Source organism: Oncorhynchus mykiss, chromosome 13 (assembly GCF_057628025.1).
Source record: "Oncorhynchus mykiss isolate SJ-2025 chromosome 13, ASM5762802v1, whole genome shotgun sequence".
Lineage (NCBI taxonomy): Eukaryota > Metazoa > Chordata > Actinopteri > Salmoniformes > Salmonidae > Oncorhynchus > Oncorhynchus mykiss.
In genome coordinates this window covers 1,047,627-1,063,531 of record NC_143034.1, presented here as the reverse complement: position 1 = coordinate 1,063,531, position 15,905 = coordinate 1,047,627, and the positions used below count along the sequence as shown (strand labels likewise).

The 15,905-nt window shown below is 41.8% G+C and overlaps 1 protein-coding gene across 3 annotated transcripts in view; it reads left to right on the top strand.

The window, feature by feature from the left end:
• Nucleotides 1-10,230, top strand: part of fscn1b (fascin actin-bundling protein 1b) — a 34,443-nt gene extending 24,213 nt beyond the window's left edge. The window contains exons 5-9 of one of the 3 annotated variants that reach the window (XM_090194644.1): nt 508-629; nt 868-1,038; nt 1,673-3,903; nt 3,966-8,555; nt 8,653-10,230. In XM_090194644.1, the coding sequence (XP_090050770.1) occupies nt 508-629; nt 868-1,038; nt 1,673-1,878 (499 nt within the window). In that variant the 3' untranslated portion in view covers nt 1,879-3,903; nt 3,966-8,555; nt 8,653-10,230. Of the gene's footprint in view, nt 1-507; nt 630-867; nt 1,039-1,672; nt 3,904-3,965 lie in introns of all 3 variants that reach the window. The other 2 variants (XM_090194645.1, XM_090194642.1) reach the window with 2 other exon arrangements.
• The last annotated feature ends 5,675 nt before the right edge of the window (nt 10,231-15,905 follow it).

The following is a 15,905-nucleotide window of genomic DNA, read 5'->3' as shown; positions in this document are numbered from 1 at the left end:
CACTATACACTACACACACTATACACACTACACATTATACACACTATACACACTACACACTATACACACTATACACTATACACACTATAAACACTACACTATAGACACTGCACACAGCAAGTAATCCACTACACACACTATACACACTACACTACACACACACACACACACACTCACACACACACTCTACTTGCGACTCAGAACCTTTTAATGAAATATGTTATTTTAACTGTGTGTGCATGCGTGCGTGTTTGTGTGTGTGCGTGCGTGCGTGTGTGTGTGTGTGCGTGTGTGTGTGTGGTGTGTGTGTGTGTGTGTGTGCGCGTCTGTGTGTGTGCGTGTGTGTGTGTGTGTGCGTCTGTGTATGTGTGCGTGTCTGTGTGTGTGTGTGTGTGCGTGTGTGCGTGTGTGCGTCTGTGTGTGTGTGTGCGTGCGTGTGTGTGTGCGTGTGTGTGTGGTGTTTGTGTGCGTGTGCGTGTGTGCGTGTGCGTGCGTGCGTGTGTGTAGGTCCTCTAACAGTCATTTTGATCTGGAGTGGTGCGAGGGGAAGGTTTCTCTCAAAGCCTCTAATGGGAAATACGTTGCCGCCAAGAGGAACGGACAGCTAGCTGCTACCGTCGACAACGCAGGTTAGTCTGTCACCGTGGATGCCGTTACCGTAACCGTGACGATACGTGCTGTAACTATGGCCGCAGCGGCCAGTGAATCTTATCGTTGGCAGAGTTGCGTCAGTTTTCCTTATTATTGAAATATCTGTCAATTAAACAATCAATCAACTAACTGATCGAGGCAGAAACCTATTCATTAACTTATCAAACGATCAGCTAATCAATCCGTGTTTGATCCGTTTCCTTGTTTTGTCTCCAGGGGAGGCGGAGCAGTTCCTCATGAAGCTGATCAATCGGCCAATCATAGTCCTCCGTGGAGAACACGGTTTCATTGGCTGTCGTAAGGTTGGCACGGGAATGCTGGACTCTAACCGCTCCTCCTACGACGTCTTCCAGCTGGAGTTTAAAGACGGAGCCTACAGCCTCCGAGGTACACAGACACACCTACACAGGGCCCGATGGAGTCTCCCAAATTCCGTTTTCTTCTTTGTTTTTCCAGGTTTCCGTTTTCCCTTTTTCTAGTTTTCGTTCTCAAAATCACACTTTTTTGTAAAGGAAAAAAAAAAAACTTAATTTGATGTTCTAAGTCCACAACAATGCTTAAATCACATCAGTAACTTTCAAGGTCTGGATTTGTTTTTGATAAATATTTTATTTTGGGGTGTAGTAACCCTATAATTCCAGTGCCGAGGCAGATCATGTGACTTCATTGCTCATAAACCGCTCCATCGCTCCATGTCCCCTCCTACTGCTCGGGCTAAAAACCACTCGCTCCATGTCCCCTCCTACTGCTCGGGCTAAAAACCACTCCGCGCTCACAGGGGGAACGATCTGCCGCTGCATCGCTCCATGTCCCCTCCTACTGCTCGGGCTAAAAACCACTCGCTCCATGTCCCCTCCTACTGCTCGGGCTAAAAACCACTCCGCGCTCACAGGGGGAACGATCTTCCGCTCCAAACTGAGGCTGTTCTGAGAACAAAAAGGGGATGCAACTCAATATTAGGAAGGTGTTCCTCATGTTTTGATATAATCTACAATAAATCTCTGTTCTCCCTCCTCTCTAGATTCACAGGGGAAGTTCTGGTGCGTTGGGGAGGAGTCCGCAGTGGTGTGCAGCGGGGACACGCCCACCTACTTCCTGTTTGAGCTGTGTGACTACAACAAGATGGCGGTGCGAGCGCCGGGGGGACGGTACCTTAAAGGAGATCACGCTGGGGTTCTGAAGGCCAACGCTGAGGGGTTGGACAATGCAACACTGTGGGAGTACTGACCACCCTATAAAGTTACCATACATCATTCTGGGTAACATCAATTACCCCACTGTAGAAATCCTTTAAATAAGTATACTCCGTCTGTTATGACTTTATATGGGCAAATAGAATGTATAGAATAAAAAGGAACGTTTCAGACCTTCCTGAGTCTGAGGGTGGTTTCAGACCTTCCTGAGTCTGAGGGTGGTTTTAACCTTCCAGAGTCTGAGGGTGGTTTCAGACCTTCCTGAGTCTGAGGGTGGTTTTAACCTTCCTGAGTCTGAGGGTGGTTTCAGACCTTCCTGAGTCTGAGGGTGGTTTCAGACCTTCCTGAGTCTGAGGGTGGTTTCAGACCTTCCTGAGTCTGAGGGTGGTTTCAGACCTTCCTGAGTCTGAGGGTGGTTTCAGACCTTCCTGAGTCTGAGGGTGGTTTTACCCTTCCTGAGTCTGAGGGTGGTTTTAACCTTCCAGAGTCTGAGGGTGGTTTTACCCTTCCTGAGTCTGAGGGTGGTTTTAACCTTCCAGTCTGAGGGTGGTTTTAACCTTCCTGAGTCTGAGGGTGGTTTTAACCTTCCTGAGTCTGAGGGTGGTTTTACCCTTCCTGAGTCTGAGGGTGGTTTAAACCTTCCTGAGTCTGAGGGTGGTTTTAACCTTCCTGAGTCTGAGGGTGGTTTTACCCTTCCAGACAGGGACTTGTATCAGCTCACCACCCAGGGTTTTTACTTGTGACATGTAGTTAAATGCACTAAAGAGGAACCATGGGTTCATAATGAAGATGCACATCTTTTAACCTGTCTGTTTTCAGAGGACAAAGATACGAACATTAACAACGTCATAGTTTAGAACACTATAAACAAAATGGAAGAAAATGAAACGGAATCTACAAGAACCAAATATCAGTCCCTAGAAACACAACACTATGGAACAGTCCTTTCACAATTCACGTGTTGATCCACATGGAAAACTAAAGGCATTTTCATGACAGAAGCAATTACAATTTAAACATGCAACTTAAAAAAAAAAAGTTTATATCACCAAATGTCGATTTTAAATATTTTCAAATTAGAGAATCTTATTTGAGTCAGAAAATGATGTTCATATGATAGGTAAGATATACACTACTGGTCAAACGTTTGGACACATCGACTCATTCCAGGGTTTTTCCTATATTATTTTGTACTATTTTCTACATTGTGGGATAATAGTGAAGACAACAAAACTATCAAATTACTACACGGAATCATGTAGTAACCAAAAAAGTGTTAAACAAATCAAAATATATTTTATATTTGAGATTCTTCAAAGTAGCCACCCTTTTGCCTTGATGACAGCTTTGCACACTCTTGGCATTCTCTCAACCAACTTCACCTGGAATACCTTTCAACATATGTTGAGCACATGTTGGCTGCTTTTCCTTCACTCTGCTGTCCGACTCATCCCAAATAATCTACATTTTGTTGAGGTAGTGGGATTGTGGAGGCCAGGTAATTTGATGCAGCACTCCATCACTCTCCTTGGTAAAATAGCCCTTACACAGCCTGGAGGTGTGTTGGGTCATTGTCCTGTTGAAAAACAAATGATAGTCCCACTAAGCGCAAACTAGATGAGATGGCGTATCACTGCATAATACTGTGGTAGCCATGCTGGTTAAGTGTGCATTGAATTCTAAATAAATCACAGACAGTGTCACTAGCAAAGCATCCCCACACCATCACACCTCCTCCTCCATGCTTCACGGTGGGAACCACACATGCGGAGATTATTAGTTCTCCCACACAGTGTCTCACAAAGACAAACATTTTCCAATTTGGACTCCAGACCAAAGGACATATTTCCACCAGTTACGAGTTAGGGTTAGGGTTCACTCAGTCTCCTCCGAACAGTTGATGTTGAGATGTGTCTGTTACTTGAACTGCGTGAAGCATTTATTTGGGCTGTAATTTCTGAGGCTGGTAACTAATTAAGTTATCCACTGCAGCAGAGGTAACTCTGGGTCTTCCTTTCCTGTGGCGGTCCTCATGAGAGCCAGTTTCATCATAGCAGAGGTAACTCTGGGTCTTCCTTTCCTGTGGCGGTCCTCATGAGAGCCAGTTTCATCATAGCAGAGGTAACTCTGAGTCTTCCTTTCCTGTGGCGGTCCTCATGAGAGCCAGTTTCATCATAGCGCTTGATGGTTTTTGCGACTGCACTTGAAGAAACTTTCAATGGTCTTGAAATGTTCCGGATTGACTGACCTTCATGTCTTAAAGTAATGATGGACTGTCGTTTCTCTTTGCTTATTTGAGCTGTTCTTGCCATAATATGGACTTGGTCTTTTACCAAATAGGGATATCTTATGTATACCACCCCTACGTTGTCACAACATAACTGATTGGCTCAAACACATTAAGAAGGAAAGAAAATCCACAAATTAACATTTAACAAGGCACACCTGTTAATTGAAATTAATTCCAGGTGACTACCTCATGAAGCTGGTTGAGAGAATGCCAAGATTGTGCAAAGCTGTCATCAAGGCAAAGGGTGGTGGGGGGGGGGGTATTTTAAGAATCTCAAATATAAAATATATTTTGATTTGTTTAACACTTTTTTGGTTACTACATGATTCCATATGTGTTATTTCATAGTTTTGTTGTCTTCACTATTATTCTACAATGTAAAAAATAGTAAAAATAAAGAAAACCCCCTTGAATGAGTAGGTGTGACACCTTTGACCGGTAGTGTACTAAACCTTGCAGAGAGCCAATACATTCTATACATTAGTTTATACTGGATTACGTTTACATTTTCTATAACTTTCATTTAGTTGTGCTCCAACTTTCCCTCCATCTTGTGCCAACATCAGTTCTTTTTAAGTCTTGGTTCCAATAGTTTATAGTTGTTTTTCTAAGAGAGATGCAAGAGACAAAATGCACAACTTGTACAGCACAAACGGCAGAGTCACGTCTTCAGTGTAAAACTAACCATGACTCAATAATCCATGCATTCTGGGAATGTTATGATGTCATAAAGATACGGGCGGAGTTGGAACGTTGGCTGTCAGAAGTGTTACAATGTAAACTTAATTTTAAATCCGTCTGTCTGTATATTTCAAGACATGACATATGAGGGGTGTAATGAGAGATCCAATTGGGGAGGGTGGGATACTTTACTCGTCAATGATTTAGAAAAAAAACTTTGACTTAAAAAAAACTGGAAATCACATGATCATACATCATTACAACAGTGGATGAATCCAAATGTTTATATAAATATTGAAAACGTGTGGGCTACGGAGAAACATTCAACAGTGGATGAATCCTAATGTTTATTTAAATATTGAAAACGTGTGGGCTACGGAGAAACATTCAACAGTGGATGAATCCTAATGTTTATTTAAATATTGAAAACGTGTGGGCTACGGAGAAACATTCAACAGTGGATGAATCCTAATGTTTATTTAAATATTGAAAACGTGTGGGCTACGGAGAAACATTAAACATATTTCATAGAGTTCTACAAGTACCGGCACCTTCCTGGGGAGGACGGATGAGGGGGGAGACATATGTGATGTGTACACTAGCAGTGGGAACATGTGGGTCTGAGCAGGTGTGATGTCATTGATGTTTTGGTAACATTAGAGGTCTGTTTATGGTCTTTGTTTACGCATGTTGTTATTGTAAAATTATATTTCAAAATGAAAATACTCACATTTTACAGATATACACTTTACAGTTATACACTTTACAGTTATATACTTTACAGTTATACACTTTACAGTTATACACTTTACAGTTATACACTTTACAGTTATACACTTTACAGTTATATACTTTACATTTATACACTTTACAGTTATACACTTTACAGTTATACACTTTACAGTTATACACTTTACAGTTATACACTTTACAGTTATACACTTTACAGTTATATACTTTACAGTTATACACTTTACAGTTATACACTTTACAGTTATACACTTTACAGTTATATACTTTACAGTTATACACTTTACAGTTATACACTTTACAGTTATACACTTTACAGTTATACACTTTACAGTTATACACTTTACAGTTATACGCTTTACAGTTATACACTTTACAGTTATACACTTTACAGTTATATGCTTTACAGTTACACACTTTACAGTTATACACTTTACAGTTATATACTTTACAGTTAACACTCAAACTTTACAGGTATACACTTTACAGTTAACATTCACACTTTACAATTAACATTCATACTTGACTGTTATAAACTTTACAGTTATACACTTTACAGTTAACACCCAAACCTTACAATTATACACTTTCAAGTTAATACTCACACTTTACAGTTATACGCTTTACAGTTATACACGTTACAGTTAACATTCACACTTTACAGTTAACACTCACACTTTACAGTTAACATTCATACTTTACAGTCATAAAATGTACAGTTATACACTTTACAGTTAACACTCAAACTTTACAGTTAACACTCACACTTTACAGTTAACACTCATACTTTACAGTTATACATTTTAAAGTTAACACTCAAACTTTAAAGTTATACACTTTACAGTTATACACTTACACTTTACAGTTATACACTTTACAGTTATACACTTTACAGTTATACACTTTACAGTTATACACTTTACAGTTAACACTCACACTTTACAGTTATACACTTTACAGTTATACACTTTACAGTTATACACTTTACAGTTATACATTTTAAAGTTAACACTCAAACTTTACAGTTATACACTTTACAGTTATACACTTACACTTTACAGTTATACACTTTACAGTTATACACTTTACAGTTAACACTCACACTTTATAGTTATACACTTTACAGTTATACACTTTACAGTTAACACTCACACTTTACAGTTCTACACTTTACAGTTCTACACTTTACAATTATACACTTTACAGTTAACACTCACACTTTACAGTTATACACTTTACAGTTCTACACTTTACAATTATACACTTTACAGTTAACACTCACACTTTACAGTTATACACTTTGCAGTTAACACTCACATTTTACAGTTAACATTCACAGTTTACAGTTAACACTCACACTTTACAGTTAACATTCATACTTTACAGTTATAATCTTCAGTTATACACTTTACAGTTACCACTCACACTTTACAGTTAACACTCAAAATGTACAGTTATACACTTTACAGTTAACACTCACACTTTACAGTTAACACTCACACTTTACAGTTATATACTTTACAGTTAACACTCACACTTTACAGTTAACACTCACACTTTACAGTTAACACTCACACTTTACAGTTAACACTCACACTTTACAGTTATACACTTTACAGTTAACACTCACACTTTACAGTTAACACTCACACTTTACAGTTATACACTTTACAGTTATACACTTTACAGTTAACACTCACACTTTACAGTTAACACTCACACTTTACAGTTCTCACTCACACTTTACAGTTAACACTCATAGTTAACACTCAAACATCAAAACATCAATATGCACTAATAGTGCCACATTATATTTGGCTCTGTTGTATCAATGGCACTATAGTTTCCTAATGTCCCTGGGCCTATACGGCTGTATATGTTGTATCAAGGTTGTATATGGGGCTACATATAGGGGCTATATGTGGCTAATACTGGAGACCCCAAACTGGAAATGATCACATCTGGAATGCTATAGGTTCACTCTCTGCCTTAAATGAGTCAGCTGGGATCTGAAAACAGAGACAGAACGTTCCTCATCTGTCTGAACTCTTAACCAACTCAGAGACAAGACGTTCCTCATCTGGCTGAACTCTTAAATCATCTCAGAGACAAGACGTTCCTCATCTGGCTGAACTCTTAACCATCTCAGAGACAAGACGTTCCTCATCTGGCTGAACTCTTAACCATCTCAGAGACAAGACGTTTCTCATCTGTCTGAACTCTTAACCATCTCAGAGACAGAACGTTCCTCATCTGTCTGAACTCTTTAACCATCTCAGAGACAAGACGTTCCTCATCTGTCTGAACTCTTAAACCATCTCAGTGACAAGACGTTCCTCATCTGTCTGAACTCTTTAACCATCTCAGAGACAAGACGTTCCTCATCTGTCTGAACTCTTAACCATCTCAGAGACAAGACGTTTCTCATCTGTCTGAACTCTTAACCATCTCAGAGACAAGACGTTTCTCATCTGGCTGAACTCTTAACCATCTCAGAGACAAGACGTTCCTCATCTGTCTGAACTCTTAACCATCTCAGAGACAAGACGTTTCTCATCTGTCTGAACTCTTAACCATCTCAGAGACAAGACGTTTCTCATCTGTCTGAACTCTTAACCATCTGAGAGACAAGACGTTTCTCATCTGTCTGAACTCTTAAATCATCTCAGAGACAAGACGTTCCTCATCTGGCTGAACTCTTAACCATCTCAGAGACAAGACGTTTCTCATCTGTCTGAACTGTTAAATAATCTCAGAGACAAGACGTTTCTCATCTGTCTGAACTGTTAAATCATCTCAGAGACAAGACGTTTCTCATCTGTCTGAACTCTTAACCATCTCAGTGACAAGACGTTCCTCATCTGTCTGAACTCTTAACCATCTCAGAGACTGAACGTTTCTCATCTGTCTGAACTCTTAACCCTCTCAGAGACAAAGGCTGGGGATCCCAGATCCCTGATTATAGGGGAATCACCCAAGTGTTGTCACAGGTCTAAATCAGGCCCAGATTAGAGGGAATCACCCATGTGCTGTCCCAGGTTTAAATCAGGCCCTGATTAGAGGGGAATCACCCACGTGTTGTCCCAGGTCTAAATCAGGCCCAGATTAGAGGGGAATCACCCACGTGTTGTCCCAGATCTAAATCAGGCCCTGATGAGAGGGGAATCACCCACATGTTGTCCCAGGTCTAAATCAGGCCCTGATGAGAGGGGAGTCACCCACGTGTTGTCCCAGGTCTAAATCAGGCCCTGATTAGAGGGGAATCGCCCACGTGCTGTCCCAGGTCTAAATAAGGCCCTGATTAGAGGGGAATCACCCATGTGCTGTCCCAGGTCTAAATCAGGCCCAGATTAGAGGGGAGTCACCCATGTGTTGTCCCAGGTCTAAATCAGGCCCTGATTAGAGGGGAATCGCCCACGTGCTGTCCCAGGTCTAAATAAGGCCCTGATTATAGGGGAATCGCCCACGTGTTGTCCCAGGTCTAAATCAGGCCCTGATTAGAGGGGAATCGCCCACGTGTTGTCCCAGGTCTAAATCAGGCCCTGATTAGAGGGGAATCGCCCACGTGCTGTCCCAGGTCTAAATAAGGCCCTGATTATAGGGGAACAATGAATAAAAGTAGCAGAACTGTCTTCCCAGGGCCAGAGTTGAGGATTACAGGGAAAAGGATGCCATTTGGAACACACCCATAATGTTTCTAAACCATCTCTTCCTCTGGCTGCTAAACTGGGGAGTCCAACACCGTCTAACTGAATCACACTAACTGGCTATAATGATTATTATAATAACTGGCTAGAACCATGGAACCAGAGTTTAGAACTGGTTAGAACCATAGAACTATAGTTGAGAACTGGTTAGAACTGGCTAGAACCATGGAACCAGAGTTTAGAACTGGTTAGAACTGGCTAGAACCATAGAACCATAGTTGAGAACTGGTTAGAACTGGCTAGAACCATGGAACCAGAGTTTAGAACTGGCTAGAACCATAGTTTAGAACTGGTTAGAACTGGCTAGGACCATGGAAGCAGAGTTTACGACTGGTTAGACCTGGCTATAACCATAGTTTACAACTGGTTAGAACTGGCTAGAACCATGGAACCAGAGTTTACGACTGGTTAGACCTGGCTATAACCATAGTTTACAACTGGTTAGAACTGGCTAGAACCATGGAACCAGAGTTGAGAACTGGTTAGAACTGGCTAGAACCATGGAACCATAGTTGAGAACTGGTTAGAACTGGCTAGATCCATGGAACCATAGTTAAGAACTGGTTAGAACCATAGAACCATGCCTGTGTGTCTGTCTGGCCTAGATTCTAATACGCTACAGGGATCTCTATGCACCCTGACTAGAACACACAGCTGTGATGCGATTCGGAGGTTGACATTAATAAGGATTCTAGAGAAAACGTGATGATCTGAACCATGTGTGTCTGTGATGTAATACATGTCTTTGTGATGGCGAAGAGCACAACTCTTTATTGATGAAACACTCGCCTGTCTGAACCTCTGCGTAGTCTAATATCGGGGCGCTGCTATTGGCCCGTGAGCACAAAGGGGGAAATCCGATTGGTTGTGGCGGTGCTTTGCTTGGTTTTCTTCTTTTCATAATGTGGCATTTGTATTTCAACTTAAAGTCCAATAAAACTTCACAGTGTAAAAAGTTCCCTGAGAAACTCCTGTATTTTCTTCTTTTTAACTTCCTGACTAGATGATTGACAGGAGCACATGATTATTACTCCCGCCTCTCTGGAATGTTGGGAAGCCTCCATCATCGTCTTGACAACCTCGCCACAGCTCAACGCCCAGCTGTTGGTCTGTGGAAAAGCTGAGACAAACACACACACACACATCCTTATCTCGCTAATCCGCTAGTCATTAGTATCACAGCTGGGAGGATTAGCATAGCCTCCGTTAGCTTAGCTTCAACCTATAACACAGTTTGGAGGATTAGCATAACCTCCGTTAGCTTAGCTTCAACCTATAACACAGTTTGGAGGATTAGCATAGCCTCCGTTAGCTTAGCTTCAACCTATGACACAGTTTGGAGGATTAGCATAGCCTCCGTTAGCTTAGCTTCAACCTATAACACAGTTTGGAGGATTAGCATAGCCTCCGTTAGCTTAGCTTCAACCTATAACACAGTTTGGAGGATTAGCATAGCCTCCATTAGCTTAGCTTCAACCTATGACACAGTTTGGAGGATTAGCATAGCGTTCGTTAGCTTAGCGTTGCATAGCTCAGTTTCACCCCAGATGACAGCATAGCTAATAGGGCAGTAAGCTTTAGTCTTAACCACCCACTCAGTTCACACAGCTCTAAAGACAGACAGATCTCTGTAGACACACAGCTCTAAAGACAGACAGATCTCTGTAGACACACAGCTCTCTACTCAACCTAAACACAGAGGTTCCTTGCACAATGTTGACTTGACTTTCTCCTATTCTCTCTTTTTTCTCTCTCCTCTCTGTCTCTCCAACAGAACAATGTTGACTTGACTTTCTCCTTTTCTCTCTCTCCCTCTCCCTCTCTCTCTCTTTCTTTCTCTCTCTCTCTCTCTCTCCCCCTCTCTCTCTCTTTCTTTCTCTCTCTCTCTCTCTCTCTCTCCCCCTCTCTCCCTCTCTCTCTCTCGCTCTCTCTCTCTCTCTCTCTCTCTCTCTCTGTCTCTCTCTCTCTCTTTCTTTCTCTCTCTCTCTCTCTCTCTCTCTCTCCCCCCCCTCTATCTATCTCTCTCTCTCTCTCTCTCTCTCTCTCTCTCTCTCTCTCTCTCTCTCTCTCTCTCTCTCTCTGTCTCTCTCTCTCTCTTTCTTTCTCTCTCTCTCTCTCTCTCTCTCTCTCCCCCCCCTCTATCTATCTCTCTCTCTCTCTCTCTCTCTCTCGTCGGAGTGCATGCTGGGAGTGAGTCGTCAAGCAGAGTGTTTGTGAGAGCGAATGGAATTTCTTTTCACTCTATTGGGTTTTGGTATGTACACATATATATATATATATATTGATTAGTTTAGTTGTTTTACGGATATATTGTTTAACTATCACTAAGCACGTATAGGGGTGGTGGGATCTTTGAGGTTGTTTTTTCGCGAGGGCACAACCAGCGGGTGGGGCTGGTTGCAATGGCCACTCGCGGAAATGTAGAGTTTGAAAAACTTAGTCGGAGGCATGGAGTAAAAATTCCTGCTGCGGCTGGGTGTTCAGTGGAAGAATGTAGCTTGGCTGTGGGTGCTATCATTGGGTATGATAGCATCAAATCAGCCTCAAGGATGAATAGCGCTGTAGTGATATTCTTAGATTCAATTGAAAAGGTGAATAAGATAGTTGAGAGGGGTGTTGTGTTGCGGGAGACACAGACGCCGGTATTTCCGCTTATGAATCCTGCGAAGAAAGTTATGCTTTCTAACGTGCCACCATTTGTTAGAGATGAAGTGTTAGAGCGAGAGTTATCTCGCCATGGTCAAATCGTATCTACAATAAAGAAGGTTATTTTTGGATGCAAATCTCCGTTGTTGAAACATGTCGTGTCTCATAGGAGACAAGTGCATATGATTTTAAAGAAGGAAGGAGATGAACTGAATTTAGCGTTTAGTTTTAAGATTGATGGATTTGATTATGTCTTCTATGCATCTACTGAATCAATGAAATGTTTTGGATGTGGAAGAGAGGGGCATTTGGTGCGTAATTGTCCCGAGAATGAACGCGCTGAGCCTGGTAGTAGCTTTAGTGCGGGTGCAACTAACGTACCACAGCGAAGGGATGAAAATACTACAGGTGTAGGGGAAGAGAGAAGGTGGGCAGATGTGGTTGGAAAAGTAGGAGAGGAAGGCATTGTGGATACGGGGGCAATTGTGGTAGATCAGAACAAAGAGGGAGGGGAAACAGTAGGTGAGATTGCGACTGCCGTCGCTGAGGTGGTGCTGGAAAATGAAATTGGAGGTCAAGAGGAGATTGAAATAACGGAAAAGGAAGCGGATGTTTTCAAAATACCGAGGAGTAAAAGGAAGAATTTAAGGGGTGGTGAAGGGTCTAATTCTAAGAGAAAGGTAGAGATGGATAAATCAGGTGAAGATGAACAGGTTGTAGAGATGGGGTTTTCTTCTGGGGAGGATAGCGAGAGTGAGTCATCTGACGCGTCACAACAATATAGTGAGATAGATGGGGTGGAAGGGAGGTATGGGATCGAGAAGATACGTCAATTTCTGAAGTTGACAAAAGGGAAGAAATATATGCAGGATTACAATGTAACTGATTTTTTCCCTGAACGTGAATTGTTTATTGAATCAGCAAAGTTTCTGATGTCAAAAATTACAGGGGGAGGTTTGAAAAGCCCTGAAATTGCTAGACTCAAGAAAGTGGTCACGAGAGTAATAAGTGATGCAAATTCTAAAGAAAATGAAAGAGTTCAGTTGCAGTTTTAACTCTGTAAAGAGACGTGGTGGCTGTATCTTCCTCTGTATTTTTTTCTTATCCATGAGCAGTTTTAAGATCTCTTCTTTAAACGTAAATGGGGCAAGAGATGTTAAAAAAAGAGCCATGGTGTATGAGTTAATGAGGGGAAAGGGAAGTGACATAATTTTTCTACAAGAAACGCATAGTAATTTGGAAAATGAAGTTATGTGGCAACAGGAGTGGGGGGGGACAGTGGTGTGTAGTCATAAAAACTCAAAAAGTGGGGGTGTGGTTATCTTGTTCTCAAAAGGGTTTTTGCCTTTGTCATATGAGGTTGAAGAGGTAGTTGAGGGGAGGTTATTAAAAGTTAGAGCAAGGTATGAAAACATCAATATGTGTCTGATAAATGTATATGCCCCAGTGGTGACAGTTGAGAGGGTATGTTTTTTAGAGACATTATCAAATACCATTGAGAAATGTAACAAAGAAGATTATTTGTTTATTGCTGGGGATTTTAACTGCACAGTTAGTGATTTAGATAGAAATCACCAAGAACCTCATATAGCCTCAAGGACATTTTTAAAACGCCTTATTGTAACAAATGAACTGTGTGATATTTGGCGGAGTCAACATGGAAGAACAAGGCAGTACACCTGGGCGCATGTGAGAGAGAACATCATCTCTATGGCCAGGTTAGATAGGTTTTATGTTTTTGAGCATCAATCTCAGGTCTGTAAATCAAGTGTGATAACTCCAGTGGGATTTTCTGATCATTGTTTAATAACAGAGGTGGTGTTCATTAACGATGTAAAACCTAAAAGCGCATACTGGCATTTTAATATAACTTTATTGAGTGATGCTCACTTCAGGAATTGTTTCAGTTTTTTTTGGGAGAGGTGGAGGTCTCAAAAGGCCAGTTTTGTATCCCTTCAACAATGGTGGGATATAGGGAAAATCCAGATTCAACAATTTTGTAATCAATACACGGAGAATGTCACCAAGGATATCACCAGATCAATGAAAGCCCTAGAGATTGAAATAGTGGAACTCATGACGTTGGTTGAGACCACAGGAGATCGAGGCCATACTCAGGCCCTCAAGAGGAGAAAAGCTGCATTGGCAGATCTGCTGGGTATCAGAGCACAGGGGGCATTGGTGAGAAGTAAATTTCAGGGCATATCTGAAATGGATGCCTCATCCAAATTTTTCTTTGGTTTAGAGAAAAAGAATGGACAAAGAAAAATTATTCATTGTCTCAAATCAGCTGTTGGACAAGAGCTCACTAGCCCTAGTGAAATTAGAAAGAGGGCAGTAGAGTTCTATGCTGAGCTCTACAAGTGTGAGTACAAAGAGGACAAAACAGTGACACAGCAGTTCTTTGATGGGCTCCCAAAGGTGCCTGCAGAAGCTCAGGTTGAGCTTGAGCAACCATTGTCTTTGCAGGATTTATACACTGCATTAAATGGCATGGAAAATGGAAGGGCACCAGGCATTGATGGGCTTCCCGTTGACTTTTTTAAGTCTTTTTGGGCTATGTTGGGAGAGGATTGGTTAGAAGTAGCTAATGATAGTTTAACCGGAGGGTTACTACCAATAAGCTGCAGAAGGGCTGTCCTCACCCTACTGCCTAAAAAGGGTGACCTGAGGGAGGTGAAGAACTGGAGGCCGGTGGCTTTATTGTGTACTGATTATAAAATATTGTCAAAGGCTTTGTCCAACAGGCTGAAGGAGGTGATGGGGCAAATCATACATACGGATCAGTCCTACTGTGTTCCTGGCAGGCAGATAGGGGATAACATTTCTCTGATTCGTGATTTTTTGGACGTCTCTAAGGCTATTGGGTTGGATGCTGGTCTAATTTCAATTGATCAGGAAAAGGCATTTGACCGAGTTGAACATCAATATTTATGGCACACGTTTGAGGCGTTTGGGTTCAGCTCTGGTTTTATTGCCATGATAAAGGTGATATATGGTGACATTGAAAGTGTATTGAAAGTTAACGGTGGTTTGAGTGCTCCTTTTAAAGTGTGTAGAGGTATTAGGCAGGGATGTTCTATGTCTGGGATGTTATATGCTATTGCTATAGAGCCACTACTAAATAGCATTAGAAGTCGCATTGCAGGGGTGTGCCTTTCAGAGGATATTCCTCCTATTCGTCTTTCAGCCTATGCTGATGATGTAGTTGTGCTAGTGAAAAATCAAGCGGAGGTGGATAGTTTGAGTCTAATGGTTGATCGTTTTAGGGGAATATCCTCTGCAAAGGTAAATTGGGAAAAGAGTTGTGCTTTACAGATTGGAGAATGGTCTGGAGGGATCATGGTTTTGCCAGGGGGGCTAGAATGGTGTAAGGGAGGTTTTAAGTATCTTGGAGTGTACCTAGGAGATGAGGGGACTATGGAAAAAAATTGGAGTGGGGTGGTTGAAATGGTGGAAGGGAGGATGAGGAGATGGCGTTGGTTACTATCTCGTATGTCATATAGGGGGCGCACTATTATAGTTAACAATGTGATTGCCTCTGCACTGTGGCATCGGTTGTCAGTTTTAGAACCACCATCTGGCCTTCTGGCTAAGATACAGGCAATTATTGTGGATTTCTTTTGGGATAAGTATCACTGGGTTCCACAAAGTGTTTTGTATTTGTCAAAAGAGGAGGGGGGACAAGGTCTTGTACACCTTGCTAGTAGGGCTGCTGCTTTTCGGTTTCAGTTTATTCAAAGGTTGCTTTATGGACCGGAAAATGTGGTGTGGAGAGGGGTGACAGGTCTTATATTACAGCGGGTTGGAGGATTAGGTTTAAAGAAGGCTTTATTTCTGGTTGATAGTAGCCAGATTTCTAGGGAAGGAGTACCTCCGTTTTACAGAGGCCTTCTCAGAGTGTGGAGCGTAATGAAGGTGTCCAGAAGAACTTCAGCGGAGTCAGTGCATTGGCTGTTGGAGGAACCTCTGGTGTATGGGGCAAGA